The 12,961-nt window shown below is 34.6% G+C and overlaps 1 protein-coding gene across 1 annotated transcript in view; it reads right to left on the bottom strand.

Annotated features, from left to right (window-relative positions):
• The window catches only part of LOC128263888 (transcriptional regulator ATRX-like), a 449,251-nt gene that overhangs the window by 227,957 nt on the left and 208,333 nt on the right, over positions 1 to 12,961 (bottom strand). Inside the window, exon 6 of the mRNA XM_052999163.1 lies at positions 11 to 201. Within this exon, the coding sequence (XP_052855123.1) occupies positions 11 to 201 (191 nt within the window). The remainder of the gene's footprint in view (positions 1 to 10; positions 202 to 12,961) is intronic.

Genomic DNA, 12,961 nt, shown 5'->3' with positions numbered 1-12,961 from the left:
TATTTGTTACCAGGTTGCAATAGATATTCGTTTACTTTGTCTCGAATGGTTCCCAACTCGGAAGTTACGTGACCTCGATATTTATATGAGTGATAAAATACGAGAGCACGAAAAGCTTCATAGCCGACTAACAAGCAACCCGCACTTCCTTGCGTTGATAATGACCATTCTTCCAGTACGCGCAGTTTATCAGAAATATCACTAAAAGTAAGAGTAAGCAATATTATTAAAAAAAACAAAAAGAAACGAAATAGCCGAGTGCGCCGACTATTACCCTTTATATACCTTTTAGTCAACTTGTTAATTTCTAACCAAATATGTCCCTACAAAACGATCAATACGACAAGCTAGATGCAAGCAGCCCCTCAGCACATACCAATTTCCCCAACATTTACATTTACGCCAGTAACTTCTAAATAATAGTTCGATTGGAACATTTTTGTGTGAGTCGATAGATATTGACCGAATTAGTTAGCCTCTATCATAATATGACAGTGACATGACACAGACTATCGCGACTTGATGCGCTGATAGAATCTAGAATCTTTGGATTTTATAGTTTCCGAGATCTCGTCGTTCATACGGACAGAGTAACAGACAGACGGACATGGCTAGTTCGATTCAGATACTCAGATTATTACTTTATAAATTTTGAAACGCTTTCTTCTAACTGTTACATACATTTTAACGAATTCAAAATACACTTCTATTCAACGAGTAAAAAATATAAACAGTACGAACAACTTGTCTAACAAAACCAAGCACATACTTGTTACGCGCGGGCCCTATTAGCATAGTGGGCAACTACCGAGCTTAACACAAAAAACATAACATAGTGTAACGCCCTAAATCGAGGGCGCACAAATCGGAGTCACCATCCAAATATTTACTGGTTTTTATTACATTGTCCTAGTTTTATTATTAGCTGTAAGTTCGGAGACGAAGTCCCGAAACTAATTGAAATAATAAATAATTGAAATAATAGAAACTAATTAAAACTACATAGCATTTATTTTAAGCCAAGCTCCCCTAAAGCGTTATCGCACTCATGAGGCCCGCGATCGATAGCACAATCGATAGAGGGGAACTGGTTCAGCGAGCGCGATGTTCGACTAAAGTGCGATCTCCGATTTCTGACTCGTGCCTCTTCCGCTTTGACTTTTCGCCGAGAGTGGACGTGTGCTCGAGCATCCCTCCGGCACACCAATAGCGACACACTGAGACATACGCGCCGATCCGCCGGGGACTCAAGTCAGCCTTGCATATCCGAACCCGCGCCCAACTCAGCGCCCCTTTTCTTATATTAGTGTTTCTTTCCGGCTAGTGTCAATCCGCGCAAGGATACCCATTGTGAGGGCAGCAGCCAGGGCCCTGTTCTTATCCATTGAGAATAAAGACCTAAATATCAAAGCCCGTGTGTTATTTCTCCACCTACACCCCCTCCTTCTCCTACCCTTTCTCGACCCAGATAAACGACCCGTGTTTGGTTTTGCATCCGCGCGGCGTATCTCGGCCGATAACTCCCACCTTAGAATCCTCGTAGACCCCGAGAATATCCGGAGTGTAGAATCCTCGTAGTCTTCGAGAATATCCGGAGTGTAGAATCCTCGTAGTCTCCGAGAATATCCGGAGTATAGAAGCCTCGTAGTCTCCGAGAATATCCGGAGTGTAGAACCCCCGTAGACTCCGAGTCCACCCGGAGTAGATAGGTCCCGCCGTTTACGCCCGGCGGAGTCCCCGTAGCCAAGTACAGCCGGAGTCATCCGTGCACCACCAAGCAGTGGGATCACCCTCTTCAACGACCCTCCCAGGGCCTCTTTTGCCACCAGGGGGCGTTCTCAGCGGGACTAATGCAAGTTCCCCACCAAGCAGTGCGATCGCCTCTCAGTACCTCGTTCTGCCACCAGAGGGCGCCGCCAACATAAGGGTTTCACGCCAAGCAGTGTAGTCGGCATTATCGCCACCACCGGTCGCCAGGCGGCACCCTAATGTACATCTCGGGACGTCAATCACGCGGTACGATCGGATCCACATACTAGACGACAGGTAACTGTGCGAAAACCTTTACGATCGAATAGCGCCCTAGAAGTCCTACAACCTCCCTACTACATTCTTACTACATGTTCCACCCTTCTATAAAAATTTTTTGTCTAGGTTCCTTGGTGCCGATTTAGGTTTTACCTAGACCAGAGAACTACGTTACAGGGATAGAGGTTGAAATGCAAATATGAAGAACACGAAAGGGTTCATGCAGGCCAAAATGTGAGGTACACCTTAGCAAGTAAAGAGGATGGTTGTTGCCGGTTGGTAAGCGGCTTACCAATTCAATGGAGTCAATATCACCTTTGACAAGATTGTGCATAAAAATAGTTCCACGCATGATACTACGACCTACAAGAGTAGGCAAATTAAGCAATAGTAATCGACTACAATAAGAAGGCAACCTTACGTTTTGATTCCAGTTCAAACCACGAGGGGCTAAAAGAAGAAATTTTTTTCGTACCGACTCAATACGATCAATGTGTACTTGATATTGGGGACTCCAAACGGGAGCGCAAAATGCTAAATTAGGACGGACAAGGGAAGTAAATAATAACTTAGGTATATAGGGATCGTCAAAGTCTTAATAAATAAAAGTACATGCATAGCCTTGTTAACAGTAGACTTTATGTGACAGTCGACTTTATCAATTCTATGGAGTCTATATCAACTCAAAAAAGATTGTGCATAAAAATATTTCCAAGCATGATTAAAAGTTAATCGGCTTACAAATAGATTGTGCATAAAAATAGTTCCAAGCATGATTCTACGAGTTACAAGGGTAGGTAAATTAAGAAATTGTAATCTACTAGAGTATGAAGGCAACCTTTCGTTTTGATACCAGTTCAAATCACTAAGGGCGAAACTAAAATTCAATACGATCAATGTGAACTTGATATTAGGGACTCCAAACGGGAGCGCAATATTTTTAATAAGGATGGACAACGGAAGTAAATAATAATTTAGTTGAAAAAGGGTCGTCAAATTCTTTTGGCAATCGCTAAATAAATCCTAGAACACGCATAGCCTATTTAATTTTACTTTTGCGTCAAGAAGAACTCTCAAATCGTTGACCAAATATATTCGGTCTAGTGGCAAATAGTTTACAAATGAAGGCATACCTTTAATAGGTTAGATTGAAATTATCTCTGAAAACAATAAATATCAATCAATACCCTGAGGCACTCCAGATGTTACGTTAATCATATTGGAAACTGCGTTTTTAAAAATAACCAGCTGAGTTCATCCATTCAAATAACTTAAAATCCAAGTTAATAGATGATTCGATCTAATTTAATTAAAAGAAGAGTATCAAAAGCCTTGCTGAAATCTGTATATAACATCAGTCTGCATTTTATTATTAAGTCCTTTAAGTACACTAGATGTAAATTGAAGTAGGTTCGTGATGGTTGACCTTTGCTTAACAAAACTATGTTGATAATGTGATATTAGCATAGAACACAAATGCTGCAAATGAGAAGTAATAATGCGCTCAAATGCTCAAGGTATTGCAGACAATTTAGAAATATTTATATAATTTTTAACATCCGACTTTCCTCGCTTTTTGTGGAGTAGAATAATTAAAGAACCTTTCCAGATAGTTGGAAAAACTGATGTTGAGGTAGACAATTGACGAATCGGTTGAAAAACAACCTATTTAAATTGTAAGAGTAAACTAAATTTAGACAACAATCTGTATTTTAGGTAGTCTCGAAGAACTTGGCAAATAAATCAGCAATTTAAGAGTCAGTAGACGCCTCAGTTGAGATTTATCGTAATAATGATGGCAAGGCGCCGTTTTTTCGCTTGACATTTACAAAGTTATAAAATTGCTCCAGATTATTTTAAAATTCGGTTTTAAACCGGTTCAAATACATAGAACAGCAGTGACTGTCCAGAACATTAAAATACGATAGACCAACCACTTATTTCGAAAACTCAGATGGCTGGCCCGCTCTTTTGTACTTTTTGTAAGAGTTTGTTTTTTTTTTAGCTCTTTTGTAAACTACGGAGGTCTGTTATGTCTTGGAGGAAGACTGTCAGGAACGCATTCAATAATCCAAAACAAATACAAGATCTAATTGCCTATTTAAAGAGTAACAGATAAAGCTAATTTGTTGTAATGATATGTCTAAAAGTCCATCAACAAAGCAAGTGAGTCAGTAGGAGATGATCAAGATATGTATATCTGGGAGATTAAAATCTCCAAAACAATCAAAAGATGATTGTCAGACTTTAGAGATAAATCGGACAAATGATGTTCATAAATTAAAATGTCAGATCCAAGGGGATATAAGAAAAGGTTACAAAAATAAATAAGGCATGTAAGGAATCTTTTTTTGTGTAAATGGAAGGTGGAACCTTTCTTGGCACAAATAACAGACATAATCTTTAAATAATTTTTTTATTTACAGTAATTAAGGAGCGATAATGTAAGTTATGACGCAAAAAATAAAATAATAAATAAATACCCCAGTCAATTTAACACTGGGATCAAAGAAAACAAAAAAATTATAAACACAATTATATATCGATAGCCGTGAGAGAGAAATAGACGCACTTTTGTGTAGCTCCGCTTTAAACACCGAAAAACACCTTAAACTCGGCTTAAAAAAATTAAAAACTGCTTACGGCAGCTGCATAAATAATAGTATAACACTTTAAAGTTCTTGTTGCCCGGAATAAATCGGTTTTAAGCAGTAAATCGCTTCTTAATAGATCCACAATTTTGAGTGCAACAACAAACCAATAAAGAAACAGTGCATAGCAAAACAGAGCACAGAGACAAAACACTCAACACATCAAAACACTCAACACATCAAAACACTCAACCCTCTCGTCAAAAACACAATAATGTCTTCAGCAGCAAAGCGACTTAGGCATTTTTTTCCTAGTTTGTCCACTATTTCTACAACCAAAAAATGAAGGACATATTAAAAGATATAAACACATACAGGACATTAAGGAAAGACCCCACCTCTAGACTACAAACAAAAAATAACGAAATAGTGGACAAACTATTAAAAATGGTACTTATATCAAGGATCGAAAGAAATAAGTTGACAACCACCACAGCTTTACCACCACGAATATATGGACTACCCGAAATTCATAAAGAAGGAACCCCTCTACGACCAATCTGCTCCTCCATCGGATCACCATCCTATGCACTATGCAAATACATAATTAACATATTAAAAAACATAACAATAGACTCCAAATACAACATAAAAAATTCAGAAGAATTCAAAGAAAAAATCAACAACACATATATTAGCGACGATGAAAGATTAATTTCATTTGACGTAATTTCATTATTTCCTAGTATAATATTTCCTAATATAATAACTTAGGTATATAGGGATCGTCAAAGTCTTAATAAATAAAAGTACATGCATAGCCTTGTTAACAGTAGACTTTATGTGACAGTCGACTTTATCAATTCTATGGAGTCTATATCAACTCAAAAAAGATTGTGCATAAAAATATTTCCAAGCATGATTAAAAGTTAATCGGCTTACAAATAGATTGTGCATAAAAATAGTTCCAAGCATGATTCTACGAGTTACAAGGGTAGGTAAATTAAGAAATTGTAATCTACTAGAGTATGAAGGCAACCTTTCGTTTTGATACCAGTTCAAATCACTAAGGGCGAAACTAAAATTCAATACGATCAATGTGAACTTGATATTAGGGACTCCAAACGGGAGCGCAATATTTTTAATAAGGATGGACAACGGAAGTAAATAATAATTTAGTTGAAAAAGGGTCGTCAAATTCTTTTGGCAATCGCTAAATAAATCCTAGAACACGCATAGCCTATTTAATTTTACTTTTGCGTCAAGAAGAACTCTCAAATCGTTGACCAAATATATTCGGTCTAGTGGCAAATAGTTTACAAATGAAGGCATACCTTTAATAGGTTAGATTGAAATTATCTCTGAAAACAATAAATATCAATCAATACCCTGAGGCACTCCAGATGTTACGTTAATCATATTGGAAACTGCGTTTTTAAAAATAACCAGCTGAGTTCATCCATTCAAATAACTTAAAATCCAAGTTAATAGATGATTCGATCTAATTTAATTAAAAGAAGAGTATCAAAAGCCTTGCTGAAATCTGTATATAACATCAGTCTGCATTTTATTATTAAGTCCTTTAAGTACACTAGATGTAAATTGAAGTAGGTTCGTGATGGTTGACCTTTGCTTAACAAAACTATGTTGATAATGTGATATTAGCATAGAACACAAATGCTGCAAATGAGAAGTAATAATGCGCTCAAATGCTCAAGGTATTGCAGACAATTTAGAAATATTTATATAATTTTTAACATCCGACTTTCCTCGCTTTTTGTGGAGTAGAATAATTAAAGAACCTTTCCAGATAGTTGGAAAAACTGATGTTGAGGTAGACAATTGACGAATCGGTTGAAAAACAACCTATTTAAATTGTAAGAGTAAACTAAATTTAGACAACAATCTGTATTTTAGGTAGTCTCGAAGAACTTGGCAAATAAATCAGCAATTTAAGAGTCAGTAGACGCCTCAGTTGAGATTTATCGTAATAATGATGGCAAGGCGCCGTTTTTTCGCTTGACATTTACAAAGTTATAAAATTGCTCCAGATTATTTTAAAATTCGGTTTTAAACCGGTTCAAATACATAGAACAGCAGTGACTGTCCAGAACATTAAAATACGATAGACCAACCACTTATTTCGAAAACTCAGATGGCTGGCCCGCTCTTTTGTACTTTTTGTAAGAGTTTGTTTTTTTTTTAGCTCTTTTGTAAACTACGGAGGTCTGTTATGTCTTGGAGGAAGACTGTCAGGAACGCATTCAATAATCCAAAACAAATACAAGATCTAATTGCCTATTTAAAGAGTAACAGATAAAGCTAATTTGTTGTAATGATATGTCTAAAAGTCCATCAACAAAGCAAGTGAGTCAGTAGGAGATGATCAAGATATGTATATCTGGGAGATTAAAATCTCCAAAACAATCAAAAGATGATTGTCAGACTTTAGAGATAAATCGGACAAATGATGTTCATAAATTAAAATGTCAGATCCAAGGGGATATAAGAAAAGGTTACAAAAATAAATAAGGCATGTAAGGAATCTTTTTTTGTGTAAATGGAAGGTGGAACCTTTCTTGGCACAAATAACAGACATAATCTTTAAATAATTTTTTTATTTACAGTAATTAAGGAGCGATAATGTAAGTTATGACGCAAAAAATAAAATAATAAATAAATACCCCAGTCAATTTAACACTGGGATCAAAGAAAACAAAAAAATTATAAACACAATTATATATCGATAGCCGTGAGAGAGAAATAGACGCACTTTTGTGTAGCTCCGCTTTAAACACCGAAAAACACCTTAAACTCGGCTTAAAAAAATTAAAAACTGCTTACGGCAGCTGCATAAATAATAGTATAACACTTTAAAGTTCTTGTTGCCCGGAATAAATCGGTTTTAAGCAGTAAATCGCTTCTTAATAGATCCACAATTTTGAGTGCAACAACAAACCAATAAAGAAACAGTGCATAGCAAAACAGAGCACAGAGACAAAACACTCAACACATCAAAACACTCAACACATCAAAACACTCAACCCTCTCGTCAAAAACACAATAATGTCTTCAGCAGCAAAGCGACTTAGGCATTTTTTTCCTAGTTTGTCCACTATTTCTACAACCAAAAAATGAAGGACATATTAAAAGATATAAACACATACAGGACATTAAGGAAAGACCCCACCTCTAGACTACAAACAAAAAATAACGAAATAGTGGACAAACTATTAAAAATGGTACTTATATCAAGGATCGAAAGAAATAAGTTGACAACCACCACAGCTTTACCACCACGAATATATGGACTACCCGAAATTCATAAAGAAGGAACCCCTCTACGACCAATCTGCTCCTCCATCGGATCACCATCCTATGCACTATGCAAATACATAATTAACATATTAAAAAACATAACAATAGACTCCAAATACAACATAAAAAATTCAGAAGAATTCAAAGAAAAAATCAACAACACATATATTAGCGACGATGAAAGATTAATTTCATTTGACGTAATTTCATTATTTCCTAGTATAATATTTCCTAATATAATAACTTAGGTATATAGGGATCGTCAAAGTCTTAATAAATAAAAGTACATGCATAGCCTTGTTAACAGTAGACTTTATGTGACAGTCGACTTTATCAATTCTATGGAGTCTATATCAACTCAAAAAAGATTGTGCATAAAAATATTTCCAAGCATGATTAAAAGTTAATCGGCTTACAAATAGATTGTGCATAAAAATAGTTCCAAGCATGATTCTACGAGTTACAAGGGTAGGTAAATTAAGAAATTGTAATCTACTAGAGTATGAAGGCAACCTTTCGTTTTGATACCAGTTCAAATCACTAAGGGCGAAACTAAAATTCAATACGATCAATGTGAACTTGATATTAGGGACTCCAAACGGGAGCGCAATATTTTTAATAAGGATGGACAACGGAAGTAAATAATAATTTAGTTGAAAAAGGGTCGTCAAATTCTTTTGGCAATCGCTAAATAAATCCTAGAACACGCATAGCCTATTTAATTTTACTTTTGCGTCAAGAAGAACTCTCAAATCGTTGACCAAATATATTCGGTCTAGTGGCAAATAGTTTACAAATGAAGGCATACCTTTAATAGGTTAGATTGAAATTATCTCTGAAAACAATAAATATCAATCAATACCCTGAGGCACTCCAGATGTTACGTTAATCATATTGGAAACTGCGTTTTTAAAAATAACCAGCTGAGTTCATCCATTCAAATAACTTAAAATCCAAGTTAATAGATGATTCGATCTAATTTAATTAAAAGAAGAGTATCAAAAGCCTTGCTGAAATCTGTATATAACATCAGTCTGCATTTTATTATTAAGTCCTTTAAGTACACTAGATGTAAATTGAAGTAGGTTCGTGATGGTTGACCTTTGCTTAACAAAACTATGTTGATAATGTGATATTAGCATAGAACACAAATGCTGCAAATGAGAAGTAATAATGCGCTCAAATGCTCAAGGTATTGCAGACAATTTAGAAATATTTATATAATTTTTAACATCCGACTTTCCTCGCTTTTTGTGGAGTAGAATAATTAAAGAACCTTTCCAGATAGTTGGAAAAACTGATGTTGAGGTAGACAATTGACGAATCGGTTGAAAAACAACCTATTTAAATTGTAAGAGTAAACTAAATTTAGACAACAATCTGTATTTTAGGTAGTCTCGAAGAACTTGGCAAATAAATCAGCAATTTAAGAGTCAGTAGACGCCTCAGTTGAGATTTATCGTAATAATGATGGCAAGGCGCCGTTTTTTCGCTTGACATTTACAAAGTTATAAAATTGCTCCAAATTATTTTAAAATTCGGTTTTAAACCGGTTCAAATACATAGAACAGCAGTGACTGTCCAGAACATTAAAATACGATAGACCAACCACTTATTTCGAAAACTCAGATGGCTGGCCCGCTCTTTTGTACTTTTTGTAAGAGTTTGTTTTTTTTTAGCTCTTTTGTAAACTACGGAGGTCTGTTATGTCTTGGAGGAAGACTGTCAGGAACGCATTCAATAATCCAAAACAAATACAAGATCTAATTGCCTATTTAAAGAGTAACAGATAAAGCTAATTTGTTGTAATGATATGTCTAAAAGTCCATCAACAAAGCAAGTGAGTCAGTAGGAGATGATCAAGATATGTATATCTGGGAGATTAAAATCTCCAAAACAATCAAAAGATGATTGTCAGACTTTAGAGATAAATCGGACAAATGATGTTCATAAATTAAAATGTCAGATCCAAGGGGATATAAGAAAAGGTTACAAAAATAAATAAGGCATGTAAGGAATCTTTTTTTGTGTAAATGGAAGGTGGAACCTTTCTTGGCACAAATAACAGACATAATCTTTAAATAATTTTTTTATTTACAGTAATTAAGGAGCGATAATGTAAGTTATGACGCAAAAAATAAAATAATAAATAAATACCCCAGTCAATTTAACACTGGGATCAAAGAAAACAAAAAAATTATAAACACAATTATATATCGATAGCCGTGAGAGAGAAATAGACGCACTTTTGTGTAGCTCCGCTTTAAACACCGAAAAACACCTTAAACTCGGCTTAAAAAAATTAAAAACTGCTTACGGCAGCTGCATAAATAATAGTATAACACTTTAAAGTTCTTGTTGCCCGGAATAAATCGGTTTTAAGCAGTAAATCGCTTCTTAATAGATCCACAATTTTGAGTGCAACAACAAACCAATAAAGAAACAGTGCATAGCAAAACAGAGCACAGAGACAAAACACTCAACACATCAAAACACTCAACACATCAAAACACTCAACCCTCTCGTCAAAAACACAATAATGTCTTCAGCAGCAAAGCGACTTAGGCATTTTTTTCCTAGTTTGTCCACTATTTCTACAACCAAAAAATGAAGGACATATTAAAAGATATAAACACATACAGGACATTAAGGAAAGACCCCACCTCTAGACTACAAACAAAAAATAACGAAATAGTGGACAAACTATTAAAAATGGTACTTATATCAAGGATCGAAAGAAATAAGTTGACAACCACCACAGCTTTACCACCACGAATATATGGACTACCCGAAATTCATAAAGAAGGAACCCCTCTACGACCAATCTGCTCCTCCATCGGATCACCATCCTATGCACTATGCAAATACATAATTAACATATTAAAAAACATAACAATAGACTCCAAATACAACATAAAAAATTCAGAAGAATTCAAAGAAAAAATCAACAACACATATATTAGCGACGATGAAAGATTAATTTCATTTGACGTAATTTCATTATTTCCTAGTATACCGACAGATCTAGCCCTGGATATAATTAATTAATTTATATAGACACTTACTAGGGAAAGAAAAAATTAGTTAACAACTCCACGTCACCGGACGCAGACGTGTAAATTAAATGTATGTCAAATGTAAATTGTTTTCTGTTTGTTAAAAATATTAAAATCGTTGTAATTATTTTATAGTTGTCCTGAAGACACTTGCCGAAGAGCAACCGAAATATATTGACAAAATGACCAAAATTGAAATAATGTTGTGTTTTTTTCAGCATTCTGACCTCGAGCGGCTAACAATTAATATATAAAGGAATATTAAAATGTTTATCAATAAAATTAAAAAATAAAATTTTCTTTTAAGATTGATACCTTTTAATGAAGTAAAAATTAATAAAGTAGCACGGTTTTTGTTAAAAAATAATACTTTAATAAAATAGTAAAGTTTTTAATGAAGATTTGTGTTTGCCGTTTTTTATTTTGTTCAATTATTGATCGTGCTCTTGTATATGCATTCTCGAGTCTGAACTTTGATTCCTTAGCATAATCATCTGTATTATATTGAGGTGTAATATTGCCATTAGTGTTAAATGAAATTTTTAATTTAGGCGTTTTACTAAACACAAGCTCATATGGACAGTAGTCATGTACCATAGAGGGTTTAGGGCTAAAACAATATGTAAAGCCAAAATCCCAATCGGTTTTGTCGGACGAGATGTATGATCTAACGTATTCGTTAAATGTTCAGTGTCTTCTTTCGATTGTAACTAAAGTCTGGTGGTGGTGTGCGGTCGAAGTTATGTTTTCAATGTTCAGATATTTACATAAATCATTAATTACTGAATTCTTATATTCGGTTCCCATGTCCGTAATAAATGTATTCATTGGACCGTTCTTTAGAATAAAGGATTCAAATATAGCTTTTGCTAAAGTTCACATTTATCCGGTATTGGAATGGTAATAAGGTATTTTGTTAAGTCACAAATTAAGGTGACTGCGTACTCATTTCCCTGTCATTGGTAACGGACCGATCGTATCCACTTACACTCTATCAAATGCCTTAAGAGGTGTTTCTGTAATGGTCAAGGGCGTTTTTGTATGTTTCGTTGTGTTTGCCTTTTGGCATTGAATACATTTTTCACGTGGTTTGTGGTTTTATTTTTGCTATCGTTTTGGTAATTCCTGTATGTCCACCTTGTATTGGATCATTTTGTAGTCTAGACAGTATAGCTCCTTTTCCTTTATTTTTATTTATTGAGTAGCTTGAGTAGCATTACTCTTAAATTCATTAATATTTTGTTGCCCATATTATATATCTATATATATATATATCTATTGAAATTATTTCAAAGATTTTCTCGCTCGATGCCATCTTAAGTTGGTTAATCTTATTTGTACCGGCTGTTTTCTCCAGCCTTTGGAAAAATTGTGCTAAATCGAATATTCCATTGATATAGATCATCAACTTTTATTCTTTCATATATCTTTTTTCTTTTTTAAGGGAACAATTTGATGCTGTTAAATGCAAAAGTACTACTTTTTTGCTCTGCCAAGTTGATGGAGAATATCAGCAATTCGAGGTAACGGGAATTTATCTGCTAATAACTAACTAATCTCCATCGTTTTTCTTCTGTTCCAGGAAGTGATTTTTTGGGTACAAGAAGTAATGGGCTGTTGTATTCTGATAAAGAGGTTTCTACTATGCCATCTTTTATTAGTTTTGCAACTTGTTTATCTATTTCTGCTTTTTGGCTATGGATGTTCTATAATTTTTAATACAAACTGGAACGTCATCCTTCAATCTTAATTTTTGTTCATAAAAATTAGGTTCATAATTTAGTGAGGGTACTTTTAAACGTTTCAGGAAAACTCTTTATTAATAGATAGAACTATAAAATCCATCGTATTTAAAATGCGAACAAATGTATTATTTGAATTAGCTATGGTGCTTGCTATTATTACACCATCGGCTATATATTGGTTTTTAATAAGTTTTTCTTTGTGAAGTTTTCGGGTCTAGCTATT

The sequence above is a fragment of the Drosophila gunungcola genome, unplaced genomic scaffold (genome assembly GCF_025200985.1).
Source record: "Drosophila gunungcola strain Sukarami unplaced genomic scaffold, Dgunungcola_SK_2 000025F, whole genome shotgun sequence".
Taxonomy (NCBI): Eukaryota; Metazoa; Arthropoda; class Insecta; order Diptera; family Drosophilidae; genus Drosophila; species Drosophila gunungcola.
Note: the sequence above shows the minus strand (reverse complement) of the source record. Positions and strands in the feature narration are given on the sequence as shown.